Source organism: Pteronotus mesoamericanus, unplaced genomic scaffold (genome assembly GCF_021234165.1).
Source record: "Pteronotus mesoamericanus isolate MK-2021 breed Mesoamerican mustached bat unplaced genomic scaffold, CSHL_Meso_final contig_27, whole genome shotgun sequence".
Taxonomy (NCBI): Eukaryota; Metazoa; Chordata; class Mammalia; order Chiroptera; family Mormoopidae; genus Pteronotus; species Pteronotus mesoamericanus.
Window position 1 is genome coordinate 24,949,298 of NW_026555115.1, and position 27,825 is coordinate 24,977,122.

At 37.5% G+C, this 27,825-nt stretch overlaps 1 protein-coding gene across 1 annotated transcript in view; it reads right to left on the reverse strand.

Moving 5' to 3' along the window:
* SEC22A (SEC22 homolog A, vesicle trafficking protein) overlaps nucleotides 1–27,825 on the reverse strand; it is a 68,334-nt gene continuing 40,509 nt past the window's right edge. The window contains exons 6-7 of the mRNA XM_054575205.1: nucleotides 8,893–8,958; nucleotides 1–1,000 (exon numbers count right to left, since the gene is read on the reverse strand). Of these exons, the coding sequence (XP_054431180.1) occupies nucleotides 800–1,000; nucleotides 8,893–8,958 (267 nt within the window). The 3' untranslated portion in view covers nucleotides 1–799. The remainder of the gene's footprint in view (nucleotides 1,001–8,892; nucleotides 8,959–27,825) is intronic.

Sequence of the window (27,825 nt, forward strand, 5' to 3'; positions counted from 1 at the left end):
TTATTTTAAAATTAAAAAAAATATTAAGTAAATAATAGTACATGCAGTACTCAAACAATTGAAATTTTGGAAACAATGGCAATAGTCTAACAAATCATATTTTTAAAGAGAGATTTCAAAAGAAACTACCAACGTAGTCGAGAAAGGAACATGTATCACTGTATTTTCAATACTTGTGATGTTCCAGGGATGAGTGCACCACAGCCTCTCCTACATCAGGTGATTCCCAGAGTTAAAATTGAAGCAAAAATATAAAATACAAAAGAACCAAATCCATACCATCCTGGACTTCATAAACTCATGTTACCATAAATGTGCAAATACTCTTAAATGTAGCAAGTCATTTGTTTGAAACATAAAGTTTCCAATTTACTGTGGCATCTTTTTATTTGGTCTATACTAATGCCTCACAAAGGCAAACCCAGGTTGTAGAGTTCCTGCTTGGTCCTCAAAAGATTGATATATATTTTGATTAAACTCTTCAGCAAGGATTCAGGACTGCTGGCCAGTGTTCCCATGGCGTGTGACCATTCTCCCACTGTTATGGCTCTGCAGAGTGGTCTTCTCCTCCTCCTCTGAATAATCATCTCACGGCCAATGTTCTTCTGAGAGGAGTCTGCCCAGCAGGTATTGCATGCTCGCAGGCATGCTATGCTGACTTAAAACAAAAAGTACAGTTGGAGAGAAAGAAAGCAGAGCTTCTTGTTTGTGGTGAACAGTTTCTTCATCACAGTGGCAGTTAAGATACTCTCCCTCCTTTTTCTCCAGGAAGCCAAGGTAATACATCTGAAAGACGGTGTCAGACATCATAATCAGGGGCCTTACCCTGGGCTTGCCTTAGCCAGATCTGTAGTGTAACAAATGCTCCCACGGTCACGTGAAAGAAAAGCTGCCAGAGGTTGCGAAGTTCATAGAGATACATGTTGCACAGACAGATTAAGCCAAAAGTCAAAAAAGATTTGACATTCCGCCAGCCAGTGTAGTAGACAAGTAAATAACACTGTTCAAAATATAAAATGAAAGACGATTAGGGTTACAAGAAGAGAAATAGATGCTTCTACTATAAAATTGTAACAGGCCAGTGTACAAATATGATGGTAAAATAAGGGGATTTTTCATCAACAGATAAAATGATGTAATAACAAGGCATTTGGCTATGAAAGGGAAATAGATTTTTCCCTTTTATAATTTTCATTTTTTTTTTTAAAAAAAAGCATTTTGGATCATATTTAAAATGGAGGAATAACTGGAGGACTCCCTTGCAAACAGGCTGGACAGATTCCTCATGGTGATGGGCAACTAAGAGGCATTGTCAGGACCTCAGGGGGACCCATCTTTCATTCTCACCCCAGAAAAGTACAAAAAGCTATTAAGCAAAATGGACTCGTATATAACCTGAAACTGAATGTTACTGAAACCAACAAATATTTACTAATCCCCTCATTCAGTGCAAAGAATTAAGCTGGGAGGATATGAACGAACATTTGAAGGAGAAATCATCCAGGGGATATTTGTTGAGGGTGTGCTGTAAGTCAGGTGTTGTTCTTTAGCTTTAAGTAAACAAAAAGAAGCCCTTGCTCACATGGAGCTTACATTCTAGAAGAGAGAGAAAGATTATAAACATTTTATACGTATAATATCAAATAGTTATGTCTTGAAAAAGATAAAAGATAAAATTTAAAAAGGTGACAGAGAATATAATGAGTGACATTTTAGAAGACATAGTAAAGAAAGTACTCCCCCCACCCTACCCCAAATCCTGGCATTCACCTTCTCCTGCTTTATTTTTTCTCCCCTACTATAAACATACTTCAAAAATATGCTTATTTTGTTTGTCATCTATATTCTTCCAGTAGAATCTAAGCTTCGTGAAAGGAGAGGTATTATACTGCTTTGTTCACTCATTTATCTCCAGTGCCCAGAACAGTGCCTGACATAAAAATGCTCATTAGAAATTTGTTGAATGAATAGACTCCTTTCTAGAAGATATTTAAAATTCACAATCTGGTACATACAGGAATTATATGTGATCACAAAGAAGAAAGAAGCAGAGGTCTCTCTGTGAAATTGTATTCAGGCTTCAGTACAGGAAGGGTATTGCGACAATGCAGAAAGACTGTGGAAATATTCTGTTTAATGTGTTTAATTCTTACAGAAATTAGAACTCTGCTTACTTAAAAAGAAGACTGCTATCCAAGCAAAATGAATCGGAAGCACTTGCTTTACCTAAGTAATGTGCAGTGTGTAAAAATCATTAAACAAATATTTGAAAAAAATTTTCTTTTGAAATAATTTTAAACTTAGAGAAAATTCACAAATATTTTGGAGTTCCTGTATACCCCTCACCTTGTTCCCCCTAATGTCATCCTCTTACATAACCATAGTATAATCACCAAACCAGGATATGAACATTGATACGATACTATTAACTAATCTATAGATTTTATTCAAATTTTTCCAGTAGTCCCACTAAGGCCCTTTTTCTGGTCCAGAATCCAATTCAAAATTTCATTTTGCATTTAGTTGTCGTGTCTCCTCAAATCTGTAATAGTTCCTTCAGTCTTTGCTTTTCATGACCATGACACTCTTGAACACTACTGATCAGCAGTTTTGTAGAATATCCCTTAATTTCGGTTTGTCTGGTGTTTTCTCAAGATTGAAGTGATATGCAATTTTGGCAAGAACACCACTAGCCCTGACTGGTATGGCTCAGCTTGTAACTGAAAAGTTGTGGGTTCGTTTGGTCCCCAGCCAGGCACATGCAATCCCACGTCTGGGCACGTATGGAAGGCAACCAATCAATGTTTTTCTCTCGAACTGATGTTTCTCTCACTTCCTCTCTCTTTAAAAAGCAATGATAAAATGTCCTCAGGTGAGGATAAGAAAAAAATAAAAAGAATACCACTATGGTGATACATAATATGTCTTATTATTGGTGATGTTAACTCTGATCCTTGGTAAGGTGGTATGTGACAGGTTTCTCCACTGTGAAGTTACTCTCTTTCTTTGTCATTAGTATCTTGTGGGAGGGGAAATAAAGACATTCTCAAGTGAAAGAAGACTAAGAGAAGTCGTTGCCTATATATGTACCGTAAAAGGACAGCTGAAGGAAGTTCTCTAAACAGAAAGGAAACAATAAACAAAGAAACCTTAGAATACTGGGAAAGGAAAAAAGAACACAGTAAGCAAAGACACAAGTAAATATATAAGAATCTCCTTTTCCTCTTGAGTTTTCTAAATTATCTTTGATGGTTGAAGCAAAAATTATAATATTGTTCTGTCTGGTGTGGTTCTCAAAATATGTAGAGGAAATATTTAAGACAATTATAGAGGATGGCAAAGGGACATAAAAGGAGATATAGTTTCTATGTTTGACTTGAACAGGTAAAGTGATAAGACCAGAAAACTGTGATCATTATGTATAATGTAATACCTGAGCAACCATTTAAAAAGCTGTATGGAGAGGTACACTCAAAAACACTATAGAGAAATCAAAATGAAGTTCTAGAAAGAGAAAAGTTCAAGTAGTCCCCAAGGAGATGGGAGGAATAAAACATAACAATTAAAAATAGAAAACAAAAAGATGGCAGATTTAAGCCCTGACATATCAGTAATTACATTAATTGTGACAGCTTAAATATAGCAAAGAGAAGATGGAGATTGACAGAGTGGATTAAAAAACATAAATCAATTCTATGTTCTTCAGGAGTAACTCACTTCAAATGATATAGGCAAGTTGAAAGTAAAAGAATAGAAAAGTATATACCATGCAAACTTTAATGAAAATAAAGCAAGAGTGACTATATTAATATTAGGTAAATATAAAAATATTTCTAATAATAGAAAAATAACCAGGGGCATAGAAGGATATTACCTAATAATAAATGGATCAATCCACCAAGAAGGCACAGCAATCCTAAACGTGTATGAACCAAACAACAGAGCTGAAAATTACATGAAACAAAAGCTGATAGAGCTGAAATAACAAAGGCACACTTACAGTTAAAAACCTCAATACTCCTTTCTCGACAACTGATAGAGCAACTGGACAGAAAATCAGCAAGGATACAGAAAAAAACACCACCAACCAATAGGACCTAATTGACGTTTACAGAACATTCACTCAACCACAGTAGAATACGTGTTCCGTTCAAGCGCCCATGGAACATATACCAAAACAGACCATATTCTGGGCCATAGAACAAACCGCAATAACTTTAAAAGAACTGAAATCACAGAGTGTGTTTTTCCAACCACAATGGAGTCAAACTAGAAATCAACAATGGAAAGAAAATTGGAAAATCTCCAAACATTTGGGAACTAAACAACACAATTCTAAATAACCCATAGGTCAAAAAAGAGCCAAAAGAAAAAAAAAACATTTTAAATAAATTGAGCCCTGACTGGTGTGGCTCAGTGGGTTGGGCATTGACCTGCAAACCAAAAGGTCTCCAGTTCAGTTCCTGATCAGGGCACACACCTGGGTTGTGGGCCAGATCCCCAGTTGGGGGCATGAGAGAGGCAACCAATCAATGTTTCTCTCCCTCATTGATATTTCTCTCCCTCTCCTTCTCCCTCCATTCCCCTCTCTCTAAAAGTAAATAAACAAAATCTTTGAAAAAATAAATTGAATTAAATGAACACAACATATCAAAATTTATAGGACACAGGTTATGAAGTGCTAAGAGGGTGATTTATAACACTAAATGTATATATTACAAAAGAGAAAATTCTCCAATCGTCTAAGTTCCCATCTCAAGACCTAGAAAAAGAAAAGTCAAATAAACCCAAAGCAATTATGAGAAAGGAAAAAATAAAGGTAAGAGCAGAAATCAATAAAATTGAAAATAGGATAAAAACTATAAAACAAAGAAAAGGTTCTTTGAAAAGATTAAGAAAATTAACAAGTAAGTGACAAAAAGAGAAGATACAAATTACCAATATGAGGAATGAAACAGAATGTCCCTACAGATCCTATAGACATCAAAAGGACAGTAAGGAGATACTCTGACCACACATTTGATAACATGAAATGGACCACCACCTCATAAAACACATACATACTACCATAATTCACCCATTATGAAACATAATTTGAGTAGCCCTATAACTATTAAGAAAATGGAATTTAATATACAATATATAGCAATAATAATCAAACTATGCGGTACTAGCAGAGAGACAGACACGTAGGACAGAATACAGAACCCCAAAATAGACTCACACAAACATGCCCAACTGATGTTTGACAAACATGCAAAGGCAATTCAGTGGAGGAAAAAAATAGTCTTTTCAACAAATGGTGCTGGAGTAATTGGCCATCTATCCACAGGCGAAAAACAAAAATAAAACAACATCCAAACTCAATTTCATCCAAGTCTCACATCTTATACAAAATTTTATTCAAAGTGGATCATGAACTTAAATGTAAAACATAAAACTATAATACTTTTAGGGGAAAAAACCAGGAGAAAATCTTCAGGATCTGGAGGTAGGCAAAGAGTTCTTAGAATTGACAACACAACATGATTCATATAAGGAAAAACTGATAAAATGAATTCTATCAAAATTTAAAACTTTTGCTCTGCAAAAGACCCAGTTAAGAGGATGAAAAGATAAGTTACAGACTAAGAGAAGATATTTGCAAACTACATATCTGGCAAATGACAAATGTCGAAAACATAAAGAATTCTCAAACTTGACAGTAAAAACAAACAATCCAATTAGAAAACAGGCAAACAACATGAACAGACATTTCAGCCAAGAGGATACACGAATGACAAAATAAGCACACAAAATGATGTTCAACCTCATCAGCCATTAGATTAAGTGCAAATTAAAACAACAGTGAGGTATCACAACATAACTATCAGAATTGCTAAAATAAAGAATAGTGAAAACACCAAATTCTGAAGAGGATATGGAGAAATTGGTTCACTTGCACATGCTGGTCAGAATGGAAAATGGTATGTCACCCTGGAAAACCGTTTGTCTGTCTCTTAATAGGACTAAGTGTGCAACCACCATGTGCCAGCAATTGCTGTGTTTATCTCAGACAAACGATGACATACGTTCACACAAAAGATATAGGTACACGAATGCTGAGAGCAGACAAAAGATGGTTGGACTTTGGGTGATGTGCACATAGATCTTGTTTCACAGAAATGTACACTGGAAACCTATATGATAGGCAATTGGTTAACTGCCTATTAACCAATGTCACCCCAATAAATTTAATAAATAAAAAGAATGTATACAGTAGCTTTATTTATAATAGCCAAAAATTGGAAAGAACTGAGATGTCCTTCAATGGATGAATGAGTAACTGTGATACATACATACTATGCAGTTCTGTTAACAATGAATAGGAACAAACCATTAATACATGCACCAACCTGGATAAATCTCCAGAGAATTATGCTGAGTTAAAAAAAAATGCCAGTCACAAATGGTTACATACTGTATGGTTCCATTTTCTCAAAATGAAAAGATTATGGAAATGGAGAACACATTAGGGGTTGCCAGAGATTAAGGGGCAGAGGGAAATGGATGTGACTATAAAAGGGCAACATGAGGGGTTCTTGTGATAGGATGTTCAGTATCTTGACTACATCGACATCAACATCCTAGCTGTGATAAAAAATGTAATAGCAAAACTTTACACATGCATATTTGTTGGCAACTTACTTTATAAAGTTAAAAATAAGCACTATATGTACACACATATAAAGATCAAGTGTTGCAAAATGTTAATAATTGGTGACCTAGGTATACTAGTCTTTCAACTTTTCTATAAATTTGCAAGTTTTCAAAATAAAACGATGAGGGAAAAGGAATAGTCTCTAGTTTCTAGATCCTTTGGTTTCCTACTTGAAATGATAGATAGCAGGACTAGTCCTACCTGTCTGAGTTCTGTGCTTCCATAAGCACTTACAGCCCGGAGAAAAAGGCAACACACCATGCGGTAGTGGCCTTTGAGGTCAGATCTAAAGGGAATTAAAAATATCCTGACGACTGGAAGTACAGCACATTATATGGGGACACACAACCACTTAAGTTGCACTGTGGAAAAACCAGCATATTTGGAAAGCCTACAGTTTCATGCCTGTCAATACAAAGAAAACCATTTTTTTGTTTTTGTTTCTAAAGCATGAATTTGTTTACTTCTCTCAAGTAAAAGAGCACCTGAGTGACACTGCTCCCCTGTGAGGCAACTCTTAGGACTGCTTCCCCCTCTTCTGGGGAATGTGACAGAGAAGTGTGCCTGCCTATCACCCGCACTGGCGCTGGGGTCGCACAGACCTGGGTTCATGTCACTGGCTAAAAGAGCTGTGCAGGCCTCAGTGAAAAACATGATGGTAATAAGATTAGTGTGGGACTTTGTGAGAATTTAATGGTACAAGAAATGTAAAGGGCTTAGTATAGTAGAGCTCAATACATTTTATTATTATTAGCATTTAAAATTATTTTATTAAGGTAAAATAGTCAAAAGCGTATTATAAAAATAATTACTTATGAAATTATTTTAAAATTAATATTTGTTTCACATTATTTTAGAATCATTAAGTTGTAACACTATAAAAATTATACAAATGTAGAAATTTTGCTTAGAGACAGCAAGTGGAATGAATACAACATTTAAAATCAGAAGACTCAGAATTAAGTCCTGACTCCACCACTTACTTACTGGCTATGTGATCTCTAGATAATACTGAAGCTGCCTCTGGTTTCCCATTTTCAAAAATGAGATAATATTCTCTGTGTGGCAGGGCTGTAGAAATAAAAGTTTAGAAAATCTACACAAGAATGCTTCGTAAAACTAAAGCACTGTGACATTAACACAAGTTTTCACATTTCCTGCAGGAAACTGTCGTTTCCTGCAGGAAACTGTCATTTGACACATATAATTAAATGTGTCAAATTTAATAGAAAAATATATTCTGAAGATAAGTGATTAAGAAAAATTAGGGCATAATTGAAAAATAGGGTCTCTGGAAATAAAATTTTTAATTCATCTTTACATAAAAGTCAAATGCTTATATCCAAAATATTTCACTAGAGACTTCTGCTGAATTTTAGGTAGACTTATATTTGCAGTCTTGAATCTTTCTAATGTTTTTTGTATGCAAACCAGAGAAATGTGTTACTTATAAAAGTTCAATCAGAGGGCCTTACTTGCTCTAGTATGTTTTAGTAAAGACATTTTTTAGTTTGGGTAATTGGCATGGTTATCCCATTCCTCACTACAAACCTGTGCTTCCTTTCTTAGAAATATGAGTACCCATCTCCCTATCATCTCGGTACAAAACCTCCTCCCTCCTTACATCTTATACGTATTCTGTCAAGACCCAGCAGTCTTCCTTCTCAGTGTCCTTCTCCCCACACACATCCCTAACTGCCATTACCTGTTGTTACCTTCTGCTTGAAGTAATGGAATCACCTCCCAACTAATTTCCTTGCCTCCAATCTCCCCACTCTGACAATCCATCCTATTCCTCATTGCTAAATTAAATATTCTAAAATCCGGCCTTTGCTGTTCCCCTCAAAGACTTTCCCAAAAGCAGAAATTCCTCAGCCTGGATTATAAGCAGAGTCTGGATGCTGAATGAGCAATCAGGCATCATCAAATTTAGAAGTAATCTTTACGTCCATGGACAAATGGCAGGGACCACTGAAGCCCAGCACAGGACAGGGTTAACATTAAGTTCACTGGGATCTATGCCCACTCAAAATGGAGAGGTAGGACACAAAGCTAACAGAGGTTCAAATTAAAAGGAAGCAAAAAAACTTAGACATTATTTTTATTTATTTAAAGTACACAAGCAATTATTAGAATTGATACCGGAAACAAACAATGATGGGGATGTTTCTTAAAAGTAGGAGAGAACTTACCTGGTAAAGGCAGGCTGCTGTTCCAAGGAAAAATGCAATGATGTAATTAAAATCCTCACCGTCACTCTGCAAAACAAAATAAAAAATTACTTTTCTTCTGGTGGAAGCCTATTTTCAAAAACAATCCAGTGGATAGGCTATGAGGACATTTATGCACAAATGGTCAAAATTTTCACAGAATGGTATATAAAAAATCTCAAGAATCCTAAAAGGGAAACATAAAATATCACAAGATCCAAGGAGTGTGAGGTAGAGGAAAACCACCAGTGTTTTTCCATGTTTTGGCCTGCCGGTCAATTTCATTTTACCTGAGAGAAGATGAAAATCAATAGGAAAAAGTTTCCATATAAAAGGCTCTCCTCTCTACTGAAGAAACCATGTAAAAGTGCACAACACCTACGGCCTACGAAGTTTAGTCTTGCTCACTAGGGTCATGACTTAATTCACATAAATACTGACATATTTTACTATTTAGTAAGCACATCACTGAATTGTCCAATATAGTAATTTGACAAGATTTTAAAAAATCATGAAAAGCTACTGCCCACTAGAGTGTGCTAAATCCCAATGAGAAAAATCAGTCACACTTGCTGTGCTGGAAAAACAGCCACCCAGAGGAAAAACAGAGATATATCACGCACAGAATATTCCTTCTAAAAGAAAACTAACAGAAACATGTAACAGCCCATGTTTTTCTATTCCTATTTGATTCCTCTTAAATATCTACAATTATTACTTCTTTCAATGTTTTCATGAACTAGAATGCAAAACCTAGGCAGGAAAATAAGTTTGTCCCTTATTTCAGAAAAAAATATCTTTAATACGATGAACATTTCCACAAGACATGAGAGTGTCCCTCATGACCACGTCTTCAGGAAATCAGAGAAAATTCCTTTTCCACTTGCTGTTGGGCACCTGAACTGACTGTGAGGCAGAGGGAGAGAGGTTTATCTTAGTGATGAGATCTTAAACGAGGAACCATTATCTGTCTGGGATGCTTAGGGACTGTTCTACCCCCGAGGCAGGGAAGGTCAACGTGAACCCTCCACTTTAATAATTCTAAGACTTTAAATACAGGATGGAGCAAAAGTAGGTTCATAGAATTATGTAAAAATTTATTATTTTTTTTTGTAGATTTTATTTATTTATTTTTAGAGAGGGGAAGATAGGGAGAAAGAGAGGGAGAGAAACATCCATGTTTGGTTGCATTTTGCACGCCCCCTGCTGGGGACCTGGCTTGCAGCTCAAGCATGTGCCCTATACTGGGAATCGAACTGGCGACCCTTTGGTTCTCAGGCAGGCGCTCAAACCACTGAGCCAGACCAGCTGGGGCTGAAGGTTTATTCTTATGTTATTTATTAATTATTGTATTATTTTCCATGTGAGCAACCGTACCCCTACTTTTGCCCCACCCTATAAATTCTGCTTATTTTTCTTAATCCTTTACTTTTTAAATGATTTTTTTTTCTGATCATAAAAATTTATGTTCATTGTAGAGAATTTGGAAAACCGATTGTTACAAAGAAGAAATTCACATAGTCCATAATACTTCAACTCTGGGAGAATTACTGCTAACCATTTTATGTATTTCCTTCTGATATTTTCTATAAAAAATATATGCACATTTAAAAAATAGAATCATATTTTTATATACTGCTTTTTAGTACTTCACATTATATCATAAACATATAAACACTCTCAAGATATTCCTCAACCACACGATTTGTAATGTTTATATAACTTTTCATTATGGGAATACACCATAATTTAATTATTGTCCTACAGTTGGTTATTATTTCCCCCCAAAATTGACAATATTACTTTATAACTCTCTTAATTGCCTTTGGAATACTTAAGGGCATGTTTCTGGAGTCAGCCAGATCTGGATTCAAATCTTTACTTAGTAGTTGTATGATCTTAGACTATTTAACTTTAATTTCCTTTTTGAAAAATAAAAGTTGTAGAGATTAAATGAAGTAACATTTGAAAACACACAGAACAGTAATTGGCACACAGAAAGTACTCAAAAAACATTCACTACCCTGGTTGGTGTGGCTCAGTGGATTGACTGAGCGCTGGCCTGCAAACCAAAATGTCACTGGTTTGATTCCCAGTCAGACAATATGCCTGGGTTGCTGGCCAGGTCTCCAGCTGGGGCTGTGGGAGAGGCAATGAATCAATGTATCTCTTGCCTGTCAGTGTTTCTCTCCCTCTTTCTCCTTTCCTTCCCACTCTCTAAAAAATAAATAAAATCTTTAAAAAAATTTACTAACTTCATTTGTCCCTGAGGTTATTGTCTACATCATTCATTGGATAATTAGATTACCTTTCTTCATTGTTTAAGCCTCTAGTGTACTAGCTTTATCTTCTCAATTAGACCTTAACCATTCTTCAAGATAGAAAATAAATGTTTACTACTTGCATGAAACTGTGCAGATAGTAGGAATTCAACAAGTGCATGCTAGATTGAGTTGAGCTTTGAAAAATCTTTATTTCTACTTGGTAAAGAGAGTATTATCTATAAACATATTCTTTCATTCAATAAATATTCATTAAACTCTAATGAGCCAGTACTGTGCTACTAGACCTAGGATAGAAAAAAAGTCCCTACCAACTCAAGAAATTCACTCTCTTATCAAGAAGGTAGATACATAAACCAACAATTCCCACCCAAAGTGATAACCAATGATAGAGATATGTGTACAGGATACTAAGGGATAGGACAGAGTAGACCCATCTAATTCTGTCTGGAGAAAAAGGGGGTCAGGGAAGGTTTGGCAGAGGAAGTAAATCTTAACGTAGGTCCTGAAGGGCAAACTGGTGGACAATGTAGACAACATAGGAAGAGAAATCCAGGCAAAAGGAGTAGCACGTGCAGCTTCAAAGAGGGAAGAGTCTAAGATGACTCCAAGATTTCTTGTTTAGGCAACATTTGAATGATACCATTCACAAAGCTGGGAACATAGGAAGAAAAGTATTAGACTTGAGTGCAGGAAAATCTTGGTTCACCATTTTGGATGTGTTATTTTGGAGTTGTTAGTGGAACATCCAAATAATTATATTTAGAAAATATTTAAATCTGCTTCAGGAAAGAATCTGACCTACAGATCTAACTTAGTAATCATCTAATTAAATAGTAATAAGTTAAAGAATAACCTATTGTAACCAAGTGCAAGTCTTAACTCTTGACCGGCTTCTAGACTGGGGAGAGAAAACACTAAAAAGGATATTTGGGGTCAATGTGGAAATTTGAACAGAGATTTTATATTAGATAATGCCTACTGCATTGATCTTAAATTTCCTGGATATAACAAAGGTATTGTGATTACGTAGAGAATGTCCTATACCTTAAAACTGACATACCTTTGGAATAAACTGTCATAGTATCTGTAATTTTACTTTCAAATAATTCTCCAGAAAAAAAAGAGAGAGAAAATGGAAGAAAGGTAGGTTGGTATTCAGGTGTATGGTAATTGTGTTGTTTTTTTAAATGTCCGGTAAGTTTGAATTTTTCCAAATAAAATGTGTGGTGGGGGAAAAGGGACTACAAATGAAAAAATGCTATGCAGCCATTAAAAAAAAGTCATAGATCTCTACATACTGATATGAAATGATCTCCCACATATTGTTAGGTGGAAAAAGATGCAAATTAATATGAAGAGTATAGTACCACTTATAGAAAAATAATTTTAAATAAATAATTATGTAAATAAATATATAAATACAAATATACTGGCATATGAACATAATCTCTCTAGGTAAATCATTCATTGACTCTAAGGAGGAGAAGTGGGAAGAGAATTACTTATTCTAAAAATCACAGGCCTTCCTCAGTTCCGGTGAAGATGGCAGCGTAGGCAGACATGGCTTGCCCCATTGTACAACCACGTCAAAATTAAAACTAAAATACAGATCAACCTTCACTCAGAACCATCAGAAATCAAGTTGAATGGAAGTCTGACAACTACGGAATTAAAGAAATCACATCTATCCAGACTGGTAGGAGGGGTGGAACAGGCAGTTCCCATATCCATGAATGATGGATAAAAATTCGGGAGGGCTATCTCAGAAGCAAGGAGTCCCAGCCCCAAGCCAAGCCCCCCAGCCCAGGGTTCCAGTGCCAGGAAGATAAGTTCCCACAACTCCTGCCTGCAGAAACCAGCAGCGATTGAGTCAGTGGAAGAACTCAGACTCACTCCCTCTGAGCTCCAGCACTGGGGTGGCAGCTTGAAAGGCATCAGGGGCATACTGGGAGGAACTGAAGAGTCTGGCATCAAGGCAATCAGAGGCCATTGTCCCTTTTCTAAATCTTCCCCATACAGAGCCGGCAAACTGGTGTCATATCTGAGACTCCATCAACCTGGCTAACAGTGTTAAACCCACTTTGGAGGTGCTCCGAGACTCCGCCCCACCTAATTTATAGGCCCACCAAAGATGCTTTTCCATATGAATGGCTGGTCTTGGCTCATGCTGCACAACTTCCTAAATCCTCTCAAACAAGCAACAGCTGGCCTCAGTGAGCCCCAAGTATGGCAATAACAGCAGCCAGCCTAGATTCACAACTTGGCTCTACCTGGGAATCTCCAAGCCCAGTACAAGTAGCAGCCATCTCAGATTGCTTTATAGACCAGGCAGGGTGGCCCTGGGCAGCTCACAGGAGGGGGCTGACCTTGGCCTGCACTACCCAGGAAACCCCAGGCCAGCACACCTAGAGGACAGCTACAGACCACATCAGAACACCGCCATGCTGCGCCTGCACAGCTGATCCTCCATGGAGAGCGGAGGTTGGTGGTCAGTGGTCACAGCCAGTCTTTGCAGCTGACTGGTGTTGGGAACTGTCCCACCTAGTTTCAGGAACTGTAGCTTCGCCGACAGGCGAGAGTGTCTCAAGGCTGGAGCTAAGCGAGGGGGCCTTGGGAAAATAGGCCACTGAGGACAACACTTGTCCCCCTGGCAGGGGCACCGCACCTATCTCCCTCACATCACCCTGCTTGGCCCCGGAGAATGGATGGTTAGTCAATGATGAGTAAGACCCCTCAATGGCAGGGGCAACCTAAAACAGGCACAGTCGCATTGGGGCTATCAGGGAAGGACTTGGGGGATATGGGGGAGGGACAAAAGACCCTCACCCCTTGGCTTTGTTATGGCTGGAGTCCTCATTCCATCTTAAAGAAGTCTCCTTATCTCTTGGCTGCTCTGTTCTACCTGCCTGGCTCAGGCTTGAAACAATACTAGAGGCAGGTACAGCCCTATACTGGATAGGGCGGTTCCTGGGGGAAATCAGGCCTAGAAGTAAGTTACACTCCTTGAAGCATGTTTTGTTTTTCCCTCTAGGCTATGATAACTGGCTCACACTGGGAAGGAAATTTACATTATTCATAGATCCTGACCCTAAACCATCTGGTGCTCTTATGTTTACTCATCTTGGACCCATGCAAATCGGTGTGTTCCTGCTCTTTGTCTTCTTCAATCATCTGTTCTCTGTAAACATTAACACACTGATGTAATGAGGTTAAGTGTACATTCCTGCTACCTAGCCTCCAATGATAACCCTTTCAATATAAGGCATTGAGCAAAGGGGCTTGGGTCATTCTCCACTAGAGGGAATCACCACCCCCTTTCCCTGGCAGACTGAGAAGTGTCTGGAATGACTTATTTTATTTCCCCATCCATGGTGACCCAGAACGGCTCTGTGGGACAGAGTCTGCCCCCCTCAGACTGGCCTGGGTAAATCCCTTCCATCATCTACCAACAGCAACCAAGGCTCAAATACAAGAAAAGAGTGTACTTGGCTGAGCTCCCACGAAGGGCACACCTCAAGTACCCAGCTTGGGTGAAAGGGGAAACTGTGCCACTGGTCCTACAGGACACCTACTACATTAGGCCATGCTACCAAGACAGAGTCAAAGAAGCTCCACCTAACACACAGAAACAAACACAGGGAGGCTGCCGAAAAGACAAGACAAAGAAACATGGCCCAAATGAATGAACAGATCAAAACTCAAGAAAAGTAGCTAAACAAAATGGAGATAAGCAATCTATCAGATACAGAGTTCAAAATACTGGTTATAAGGATGCTCAAGGAACTTAGTGAGGACCTCAACAGCATAAAAAGGTCCAGTCAGAAATGAAGTACACACTAATTGAAATAAAGAATAATTTACAGGGGAACAACAGTAGAATGGATGAAGCTGAGAATCAAATCAATGATTTGGAAGATAAGGAAGCAAAAAACAACCAATCAGAACAAGCAGAAAAGAGAATCCAAAATACTGAGGATAGTGTAAGCAGACTCTGGGACTACTTCGAGTAGTCCAACATCTGCATCATAGCGGTATCAGAAACAGAGGAGGAAGAGCAAGAAACTGGAATTCTATTTGAAATAATAATGAAAGAAAACTTCCCTAATTTGGTGAAGGAAATAGACATGCAAGTCCAGGAAGCACATAGTCCCAAACAAGATGGATGCAAAGAGGCCCACTCCAAGACACATCATAATTAAAATGACAAATTTTAAAGAAAAAAGAGAGAATCTTAAAAGCAGCAAGAGAAAAGCAGTTAGTTACCTATAGGGGAATTCCCATAAGACAGTCAGCTGATTTCTCAAAAGAAACTTTGCAGGCTAGGAGGGATTGGCAAGAAATATTCAAAGTCATGAAAAGCAGAAACCTACTACCAAGACTGTTCTACCCAGCACAGCTATCATTTAGAATCAAAGGGCAGATAAAGAGCTTCCCAGGAAAGAAAAAACTAAAGGAGTTCATCATCACCAAACCTTTTTTATATCAACTGTTAAAGGCACTTATCTAAGAAAAAGAAGATGATCAAAACAATGAACAATAAAATGGCAAAAATTACAAATCTGTCAATAATTGAATCTAAAAAACAAACTAAGAAAACAAGAAGAACAGACACAGAGTCATGGAAACAGAGAGCATTTTGATGGTTACCAGATGGGAGGAAGAGGGTGTAAGTGAATGGTGAATGGCAGGTGAGGGGATTAAAAAGTACAAATGGGTAGCGACAGACTAGCCATTGGGATATAAAACACAGTATAGGAAATAGAGTAGCAAAAGAACTTATACGCATGACCCATGGGCATGAAGAATGGTGGGAGGCATAGCCTGAGGGGGTAGGGGGTGCTGGGTGGAGGCAAAGGCAGAAAAGTCAGGACAACTGTAATAGTATAATCAATAAAATATAATTTAAAAAAACAAAAAAAAACAATTACAGGTTTTGAAATTTACTGTGTGTACACGTTACTGTGTGTATGCATGTATGAATGTGTGTATGTACATATATTAACTTTTATTTAAAGGCCATTATGAAACTATCCAAGGATAAGGTGTAGAGTTAAAAGACTATAAAGCCAAGGACAGAACACTGCAGAAGCCACTATTTAGAGGCAGGTGGAGGAAGAAAGTTTACCAAATAAACTGAACAGTTAGGAAAAAAGGAAGAAAATAGAACAGGAAAAAATTGCTGCATGGAAATGAAGGAATGAAAGAATGTCAAGAAAAATAACATAACACATCAAATGATTAATAGTGATTTATTGAATTAACTTCTAAGTTTTCTAAAATAAATATTATTTTTGAAATTAAACAAGTAATTTTCTAAAGAACTGAACAGTGTATGAGATGAGGCAGAGAGGGTACCCATATTTTTACATCTAGGATGATACTATTAAACTGTTTGTAATAATTAGAAAATATTCACTTTTTAATCTTAAATGAAAAGACACAAAATTATATAACAATTTGTATATATGTGTATGTGTCTTACATTATGTTTGTGTGTGTGTATATATATATTTGCATATATATAATAAACAGAGAAAACTTGGGGATGATTTTATTTTCCTTTTTATACATTTTCCCTAATTCTTTAACAGTGAACACAGAAACATTTTATTTCTTTTGAAAGCAAGCAAGCATTGTGTCTTAGCAGAGATATTATACCACTAAATAAATCAAAAACTTCTGTTGAGCTTTAATAGGTATAAAATTTCTTTAACAAATCTATGGGAAAAACGGAACTCAAGGAATAAAAGTAAGCTGATTACTTCTGCTTGGTGGTAGCCTTTAGAAACAATTTTAGAATCAGAGTCTAAGAAGGTTTGTTCTGAAGTGGTCCTTGAAACTATGTAGTCCAAAACCTTGCAGAGCAGAAAAGTGAGATCCAAGAAGTTAAAGTAACCCATCCAAAATTATAAGGGTTGCTACTGGCAGATTGGACCCAGGCATCCCGACTTCCAGCCCAGTATTTCTACCGCTGTATCAGAATACTAAATTTTTTCGTAATGCAACACATGCAAATTACTTCTAGGTTAGCATGAGCCTAATTAATATCATTGTTTCAAGGCTGATCCTTAAGGAACACAGGTAATATAAACCCAATGTGATAAAAGCTTTTTATGCATTCATGATGTGCCAATTCACAAGAAGCTTATTAACATCTCTAAACTCAGAACAAAGTTAGCAAATGAGTGAAAATAATCTAATTTACACATTACTGCGAACATGAAATCAAATTTACCGACTGAAAAAAATAAAATGTACTCAGCTAAACCTCCCCAATCTGAACTTAGATACCAAAGAAAAAACTTCGGTACTATGTATTTTAATAAATCCCTTGTTATCACCCTAAGAGGTAGGTATTAATCTAGAAGAAACAAACTTGTGCTGAATTTTCAAACAACATCAACAATACACAGAAATGTTAATTCATGTGGGTTCTTAAATTTAAATGTGCCCCAGCGACAAAGTTACATACTAGAAGATAAATGAGGCAATCATTTTTAGCATTTGAAAGAATATTTAGAATTCATGGCCTTAAAGAAGTAAACTTTAATATTGATATATTGCTCACAGTAGAAAAATACATATTTTCAGCTAGATGTAAAAATATGATCCCCAACTAAATCCTTTGCCCTTAAATCAAGTTTTAAAGAAATGCTGAGGCCACTTAATCTGGGCACTGCTTTTCTGCCTCCTCCATCACCACCATGGTCTGAATAACTCCATTACAGGTAACTTCAACACAGATAAACAGTGAGGTCCCATGTCCTGGAATCTGCACTCAAGTCTACAGAGCAGACCACTTCAAAAAGGTCTACTTTTACTGACTAAAAATTATCTGCCATGACTCCAGAGATTATTCCTAACACAAAATACAATGAGTCCGAGAAAAAGCTAAGAGTTATGTATTCAGTTCCATGGCTTTAGTGAGAGTAAAAAGGACCTTTTATCCCATACGTCATGAACAATGAGAAAATACAGACCCTAATGAAGGAAAGTAAAAGGTGAGAGACCCCCAGGTCCCCAATTTTGTATGTATTTTCTTTCAGGTTAAGTCAGGCTATAAAGGATGTACTTATTGAAATTAATCTAGTTTGCACCCCAATCCTGCAATGCTTAATACTCCAAGTTTATCACAATGCCCTTTGCATGCTGACACTTTCATTTTCTCCTTCTGTTTGTGTATTGTCCCTTTCATCTTTTAGGACAAAGATCTTTAGAACACAGATATTTCCAACACTACCTCGTGCCCTCTCATTATCCTCATAACAAGACAAGGAAACATTTTCAAGCACCTGTTATTTACCAAAACTTTTACCTCATGATAGATGTAAAATCCTCAACAACTGGAGCAATGAGAATATCTACTTTTGGTCCAGTGAATTTCCAAAAGTAACAGTTCTCATAGAGGTGAGAGGATGAGAATTCATTGGAAAATCTTCTAAAGTTACCTGTGGATGACAAACTATCTGTGGACAACATTCTCCCCAAACTTGAACTCTGTTGTTTCCTCACTCCTCTCTCTGATCATCATTGTTTTAGGAACCTCAAGTATTGATGAGTGTACGTGGAATATACCAGGTGGATTATAGCAAGAGATTTAAAAACAATGCTCCCGACCAGTCAAGATGGCTGCATAAGTAAACACAGCTTGCTTCTTTGCTCAATACATCAAATTACAACAAAACTACAGAACCACCATCATTCAGAACTGTCAGAAATTCAGGTGAATTGAAGTCTGGTAAATACAGAATTAAAGAGGCCACATCCATCCAAACTGGTAGGTGGGGCGAAGAAGCAGAACGGGCTGGTCCAACATCCATATGTAGTGGATAAAAATTCGAGAGGGATATCTCAGCCCCACACCAGGCCCTGCAGCCCAGGGTTCCAGTATCAGGATGATAAGTTCCTACAGCTCCTGGCTGCAAAAACCAGCAGGGGTTGAGTCAGAGGAAGAAAATTCTGAAGCTCCAAACTGTTCCTCTTAAAAAACTCACACACCCACTACTCGGACTCACTCCCTCTGAGCTCCAGCACTGAGGTAGCAGCTTGTAAGGCACCAGTGGCATAGAGGGAGAATCTAAAGTGTCTGGCATCAAGGCGAGAGCTGGGGGACAGCTTTCTCCCAGACCGAAAGGCAGTCAGAGGCCATTGTCCCTTTTCTGAACCCTTCCCCTATAGAACCACAGAGCTGGCAGGCAGTGCCATATCTGAGACTTCATCAACCTGGCTAACACTGATTACCCCACCCTGGAGATCTCCCCCGCCACAGTCTGTTCCACCCAACTTATGGGCCCACCCAAGCTGTTAACAGTGATTTTTCCATGTGAATGGCCAATCTTGGCTCATGCTTCACAACTTCCTAAATCCCATCAAACAAGCAACAGGTGTCCTCAGTGAGTCCTCAGCCCCATACCTCTTGCTAAGTGGCCCCAGGCCCAGCAAACAGCAGCTACCCTAGATTCACAGCTTGGCTTTACCTGGGAATCTCTAAGCCTAGGACAAGTGGCAGCCATCTCAGATTGCTTTATAGGTTAGGGCAGAACACAGGAGGGGGGCTGACCTTGGCCTGTACCACCTGGGAAACCCCAGTGTCTGTGCACCCAGTGGACAGCTACAGAGCATGTTGAAGTACCACCACCCTGCCCCTGCACAGCTGATCCTTCACAGAGGATGGAGGTTGGTGGTCAGTAGTCACAGCCAATCCTTGCAGCTGACTGGCCTGGGAAAATCCCTCTCATTCACCTGCTGACAGCAACCAATGGTAACTACAAAAGGACGGGATACTTAGTCCACATGAAGGACCCAACATGGGTGATAGGGGTGGCTGTGCCACTTGACCCTACAGGACCCCTACTACATTAGGCCACGCTACCAAGACATGGAGTCAAAGCAGCTCTACCTAATATATAGAAACAAACACAGGCAGGCTGCCAAAAGGAGCAAAGAAACATGGCCCAAATGAAAGAACAGATCAAAACCCCAGAAAAAGAACGAAACAGAAGGGAGATAAGCAATCTATCAGATGCAGAGATCAGAACACTGGTTATAAGGATGTTCAAGGAACTTACTGAGGACCTCAACAGCATAAAAAAGATCCAGTCAGAAATGAAGGATTCACTAATTGAAATAAAGAACAATTTACAAGGAAACAACAGTAGAGTGGATGAAGCTGAGAATCAAATCAATGATTTGGAACATAAAGTGGAAAAAACAACCAATCAGAACAAGAAGAAGAAAAAAGAATCCAAAAAAACAAGAGAGTGTAAGCAGCCGCTGGGACAACTTCAGATGTTCCAACATTTGCATCATAGAAATGCCAGGAGGAGAAAAGAAAAAGCAAGAAATTTGGAAATCTATTTGAAAACATAATGAAAGAAAGCCTACATACTTTGGTGAAGGCAATAGACATGCAAGTCCAGGAAGCACAGAGAGTCCCAAATAAGATGGATCCATAGAGGCCCACTCCAACACACATCATTAAAACAATGCCAAAGATTAAAAATAAAGAGAGAATCTTAAAAGCATCAAGAGAAAAGCAGTTAGTTACCTACAGGGGAGTTCCCATAAGACCATCAGCAAATTTCTTAAAAGAAACTTAGCAGGCTAGAAGGGATTGGCAAGAAATATTCAAAGTCATGAAAAGCAGGGACCTACAGCCAAGCTTGCTCTACCCAGCAAAGCTATCATTTAGAATCAAAGGGCAGACAAGGGTCTTCCCAGACAAGAAAAACTAAAGGAGTTCATCATCACCAAACCATCACTATATGAACTGTTAAAGGAACTTATTTAAGAAAAAGAAGGTCTGCTCTGGCTGCTGTGGCTCAGTGGATTTAGCAAAGGGCCAAAAGGTCACCTGTTTGATTCCCAGTCAGGGCACAGGCCTGGGTTGCAGGCCAGGTTCCCCAGTTGGCGGCGTGTGAGAGGCAACAGATCAATGTACCTCTCTCTCACACATTGATGTTTCTTTCTCTCCATCCCCTCTATTTTCTCTAAAAAGTAAATGAAATGTTTTAAAATAAGAACATCAAAACTATGAACAATAAAATGGTAATAAATACATATCTATCAAAATTAAATCTAAAAACATACTAAGCAAACAAGAACAGAAACAGAATCATGGGTATGCAGAGGGTTTTGATGATTGCCAGATGGGAGGGGAATGGGTGAAGAGGTGAGGGGATTGAGAATTACTAGTAGGTAGTTACAGAATAGCCATGGGGATGTGGAATACAGTGTAGGAAATGGAGTAGCCAAAGAACTTATATCCATGACCCATGGGCATGAACAATGGTACAGCGATTGCCTGAGGGAGTGGGGGGTGCTGCGTGGATGGGGGCAAAAGGGGAAAAATTGGGACAACTGTAATAGTATAATCAATAAAATATAATTAAAAAAGGAAAAACAGTGCTAAAGGAACACAACCAAACGTTCCTAGTTTCCAGATAGCTAAAAATTCCATATGGACCAATTTATAGTTTCTTGGATCAAGATAAGAAACATTTTTGGAGTAAATTTACTGTAGGGCAACAGTGAAAAAGAAAGAATTCCATATCAAATATCAAAAGACACATCTTCAAAGACAGAAGCATGAAGACTGTCCCCAAATAATAAATGATCTACTAATAAAAAAGACAACTCCCCTATCCATAATCCACCCCATGCTCCTTTCATGCCCCACCACTACAATTTTAAGAATCTGTTTAACTCAAGAAAACCATGAAGCTTCTAGGAAACAGTGGACTCTAAGACAGAGTCAGGAAGAAGCTACAAAAATAGAAAAAGTACTCAGGATCTCCTTACCTCTCACAAAAATATTTCCCTTTACTCTGCCTGAAATTTTCATTACTTGAAAATCTACCTAATAGTTGGTTTAACAAAAGTTGTCTTCTTTCCTGCTTACATAACAGGTGTTAATAAATATTCATTTTATTATTTAAAATCTGAATGAGTAATATATTCATATGGCTCAAAAATAAAAATAACATATAAGAAGATATATAGTGAATATTCTCATTTCCACTCTGCTTACCATCTGTCCAGTTCCTGTCACATTTATTAGTTTCTTATCTTTCCAGAACTTCTTTATGTAAATTAATGTAAATTAAAGTATACTGTTATTTTTCCAGTCCCTCTTTGATGGGAGTAGCTGAGAACTGGTAGGTGCAAGGTCAGAGGACCTGGTCCCTCTGTCTCTCATTGGCTTTCTCAAAATGATTACTGTTCTCAGAAGGTACCAAATGGCACATCTGGTCTTGAAACACCAATCAGATTCCTGAACCTATGTTCCATTCTGACTGGGGCTCTGAGTCCCCTACCTGGCCCGTGTGAATGGGAAGGCTCAGCCTCTCCATGAAGAGAAAGCCCGATCCACTGTTTCATAGGAGCTGGCGGGATGCAACAGGCTGTATGTACTTCACCTGCTAAGCAAAGCCACACCTGAGGAAAAATCAAAGCCTGGAGAATGCTTCCCTTTTCTGGTCTTTGTTTTAATGCTGGTATGTGCTCTGTATGTATGTTTAATTAACAGATTTTTATCTTTGGTACACTTTTAGGTTTACAGAAACTTAAGCAGTAGAGTGTTTACATACCTGCTCTTTCCCCTGCTCAGGTTCCTCTGTTATTAACATCTTGCATTAATATGGTGTATGCTGTGTTGTACAATCTAAGGTCTTGAGAAATGTACAACAACTTCACCACCATTACATAACACACAGAATAGTTTCACTGCCCTAAAAACCCCATGTTCTAACTAGTCATCCATCCTCCCTCCTTCCAAAGCCCTGGCAACCACTAATCTTTTTATTCACTGTCCCTATAATTTTATGTTTTCCAGAATGTCATATAGTTGGAACACATAGTACGTAGTTCCTGAGACTGGCTTTTTTCATTAAGCAATATAAATTTAAGGTTTAGCTATGGCTTTTTTGAGGCTTGATAGGCTTATTTATTTTCATAACTGAATAATAATATTCCATTGCACACATTGTCACAGTTTATCCATTCTTGAGATTTCTTAGTTGCTTCCAGTTTTTTTTTTTTAATTATGAGTAAAGCTGAGATATACTTTCATGTGCAGGCTTTATGTGTGTAAGTTTTCTACTCATTTGGGTAAATATACTGAGGGGCATGACTGCTGGATCCTATGGTAATGTTATGTTTAGCTTTGTGAGAAACAGCACAACTGTCTTCCAAAGTGACTGTACCATTCTTCATTCCCATCAACAATGAATGAAGAGGTCCTATTTTTCTATATTCTCATCAGCGCTTGACATTGTCAAGGGTTTTTTTTTTTTAATTTTTCCATTCTAATAGATGTTTAATGATATCTTAATGTTTTCATTTGCAATTCCTTAATCATGTATGATGTGAGCATCTTTTCCTATCCTTTCATGGGGTATCTGTTTAGTCCTTTTGCCAAGTTCTTTTTTAATTGGGTTGTTTGCTTCCTTCAGTTTCAGAGCTCTTAGTATATTTTGGATACAAGACCTTCGTCAGGTGTGTTCTCCAAATATTTCCTCCTGTCTGTGGCTTATCTTTTCATTTTCTTAATGTCCTTCATAGAGCAGAAGTTTTTCAATTACATCTAACTCACCAGTTTTTCTTTCATAAATCATGCTTTTGGTATCTAAAAATTCATCACCAAATTCAAGGTTACATAGGTTTTTTCTATTATCTTTTATTGTAACTTTTATAGTTTCATGTTTTACATTTAGGTCAGTGATCCCTTTTGAGTTAAACACTTTTTGTGAAAGTTGTAAGATCTGTGTTTAAATTCACATTTTTGCATGTGGATGCTCAGCTGCTCCAACACCATCTGTTGAAAAGAACATCCTTTCTCCACTGAATTGTTTTGCTTCTTTGTCAAAGATCAGTTGGCTATATTTTTGAGGGTATATTTCTGGGCTCTGTACTCTATTCCATTGATCTATTTGTCTATTGTTTTTCTAATACCACACTGTCTTAATTATTATAGCTTAATAGTAAGTCTTTAAGTTGGGTATTATGTCTTCTTTTTCTTCAGTATTGTATTGGCTATTTTGGGTCTTCTGCCAATTTTGGGTTCCAATCAACTCTGGAATCACTTTGTCAATATCCACAAAATAAGTGCTGGGATTTTGATTGGGATTGTGTTGAGACTATAGATCAACTTGAGAAGAACTAATATCTTGACAATATTGAGTCTTCCTATCCATGAACACAGAATATCTCTCCATTTATTTACAGCTTCTTTGATTTCTTCTATCAGAGTTTTACAGTTTTCCTCATATAGATCTTGTATATATTTTATTAGGTTTATTCTTAAGTGTCTCAATTTTGGGAGTGCCAGTATAAATGATATTATTTGAATTTCAAATTTCAACCATTTCTTGCTGATACATAGGAAAGCAATTGACTTTTATACATTAACTTTTGATCCTGTGACCTTACTAATCACTTATGAGTTCCAGGAACTGATCCTTTGAGATTTTCTATATAGACAATCATACCATCTGTCAATAAAGACAGCTGCATTTCTTCCTTCCTAATATTTATACCTCTTGCTCTCTTGTCTTGTCTAATTGCATTAGCTAGGTCTTCCAGTATAATACTGAATAGGAATGGTGACAGGTAACATCCTTGTCTTGTGCCCAATCTTAGGGAGAAAGCATCTTGCTTCTCATCAAATATGTTAGCTGCAGGATTTCTGCAGATGTTCTTTATCAAGTAGAGGAAGTTCCCCTTTATTCCTAGTTTCCTGTGAGTTCATGAGGGTGTTGGATTTCATCAAGTGCTTTTTCTGCATCTACTGATATGATCATATGATTTTTCTTTAGCCTACTGATGTGATGGATTATGTTAACTGATTTTCAAGTGTTGAATCAGCCTTGCATACCTAGAATAAATCCCCCTTGGTTATGGTGCATAATTCTTTTTATACATCATTGGGTTTTATTTGCTAATATTTTGTTGGGAATTTTTGCATCAATGTTCATGAGATATTGGCCTGTGATGCCTTTTTAAAATGTAAATAGTCTGAGAGATTTCAGAGCTAGCAGTCAGATACAGGTGGTAATTAGTTTAATCAGATTACAGGCATACCTTGGAGATATTTACTGTGCTATTCTGCTCTAGACCACTGCAACAAAGTATCACAATAAAACCATTTGTAATTTTTTTTTTTTGAGGATAGAGGGTCTTGCCTTCAATTAGTAAATAGCATCTGTGCAATGCAATAAAATAAGGTATGCCTGTATTGTTCTTTTGAAGCCTAAAATTCAGTTGTAATGAGTCAAGGACATTACTGATCTGAGGGAGAACATGGAACTTTAAGAATCAAAGCATGCATTAGTCAGGTGTAGCAGCTCAGAAGCATGAAAAGCTGTAGTTCATATACAGCTTTCCTTAGTTTTGAAGTTGTAAATCAGAAGAAGGAGAAGAAAAGAAGCAGTCCAGGAAAATGAATAAGCTGAGTGCCTAAAAGAAATTATTTCCTTTAACATGTTTTGTGATGTAAGAGAGCATTGTCTGATTTTTAACTTAAAACTAATGTGGTCTAAGCCTCAGGTTTCACAATTTAAACATTGTCTTCTGAGTCAGGGAAGTCTGTGGCTCTTCTGAAAGCTTTTTTCAAACCAGGACTTTTTTCAATCCCTTATTTATTAATTTGCTAATTTCAACCAACCAGATAATTTTTTTTAACCAGAACATTTTAACCTTCACAATTTTGCCAGTTCCAAATATCAATCACACCATTGTCTATATAATAAATTTCATAAAGTTGACGTTTTATTAAAATTAACGGAATTTAAAAGGAAGGTTTTACTTCTCTATCATTAATAGAAACTAGTATCCCCTACCAAACATAGATACTACACATTAATATACATTAAATACATTAATTCTTAAAATTAAAAAATGTTCATCCTTCTATCATCTACAGCTGCAATTTTCAACCAGTGTGCTGCAAGAATTCTTAAAACATACAAAACCTATTTAGTGGGGCACTGACCTCTTTTTCCCTTAGACTGTCAAATTTAAAAATGACAACAGCCAACACAAGGATAGCCATCCATTGTGAATGAATCAAAATTATACCTATGTTTTTCTCAGGTTGGTAAAACATGTTTTTTTGGTGTGCTGCAGAATTTTAGTAATTAGTTTATGTGTGCCATGAGGTGAAAGTCATCTATAGTATAGACATAATACAGTGTAGTGTAACTAGTGCTAAATGTGTCCCATGTTTCAAGAAACAATCATCAAATCCACTCCTTCCCTTTAGCTGATGAGCAATGAAACTGAGGACTAGAAAGCAAGGTGAGCCATTCAAAGTCACAGGGTTAATCAGTAGCTGAGCGGGAGCCAACATTCTCTCTCCCTTCCACAAACATACATCAGCTCTTCTCGAAACTGCACTGCTGTTCTTTCCACTACATCGTTTTCTTTCCTTTCCTTTTTCCTTTCCTTTCCTTTCTCCTTTCCTTTTCTTCTTTTCTCTTTTCTTCCTTTCTCCCTTTCTTTCTCTCTCTCTTTCCCTCCCTCCCTCCCTCCTTTCCTTCCTTCCTTCCTCCCTCTTTTCTTTTTTGTAAGCAAAAGAGTATCTTATTTATTAGCTTTTTCAGTCCACAGTCTCCAAATTGCCTTTGTTTCTTTTATGCCAGGTTGGCTAACTGGCTCCAAACTGAATTCCTACTGGAATACAGCTGACCTGGACCTGGCTAGGGAACAAGGGCAAGAACACCGAGAAACAATATCCAGCAGTCCTGTGCCTAAAATGAAAAAGGGGCTTTATATGAAGGTCCAGGACCGCTGGAAGAGGAATTGGGAAGTCACGCTCCCTTCCACCCCCGCCACCCCCATTCAAGGGACAGCTCAGCTTCCTGGAACTTGTGATATCCTCTGCTATTGGCTTCAAAGAGCTGAGAACATTCAGAGGGTACTCAGACTGGTACTCTCTAAGTGTTTCCCAAACTAATAGCAATTTTAAAACAATATAAACTGGGTTGAGTGGATTTTTATTAATTTAATGCTCACTCCCCAAACAAGAGAACTAATTTACAATGTGGCAGTGTCAGAAAAGTCTTCAAAGAAAATGAGTATTAATAAGGGAAAGGAGCCCTGGCTAGTGTGGCTCAGTGGACTGAGTGGCAGCCTGTGAATAAAAGGGTTGTGGGTTCAATTCCCAGTCAGGGCACATGTCTGGGTTGTAGGTGAGGTCCCCAGTATGGGGTGTGTGAAGGGCAACCACTCATTGATGTTTTTCTCCTTCTCTTCCTCCCTTCCCCTCTCTAAAAATAAATAAATAAAATATTTTTTTAAAAAATCAGGGAAAGGAAAGCTGTATACTCTGAAATATGCTAAACTGATGCGCTCTGTATATTTGGCACTTGGCTTTATTTGTGGGCTTCTTTGCCTCCCAAATTCAACTCTAAGCTCTGAGACTGCAAAGACTACGTAATACATGTCTTAATGTCCCCAGAGTACCCATAAATAGTGCTTCCTCTGGAGTAGATAATAAATATGTTAATTGAGACAGTCAACTAGAAATTAGTGGGATTTCTTTTTAAGTATTTTTAGAGGAAGGGGAGACTAAGGCAGGTATAAAGAATATAAAATCTGAGCATACATTGTAGGTTGTACTAATACTCAAATC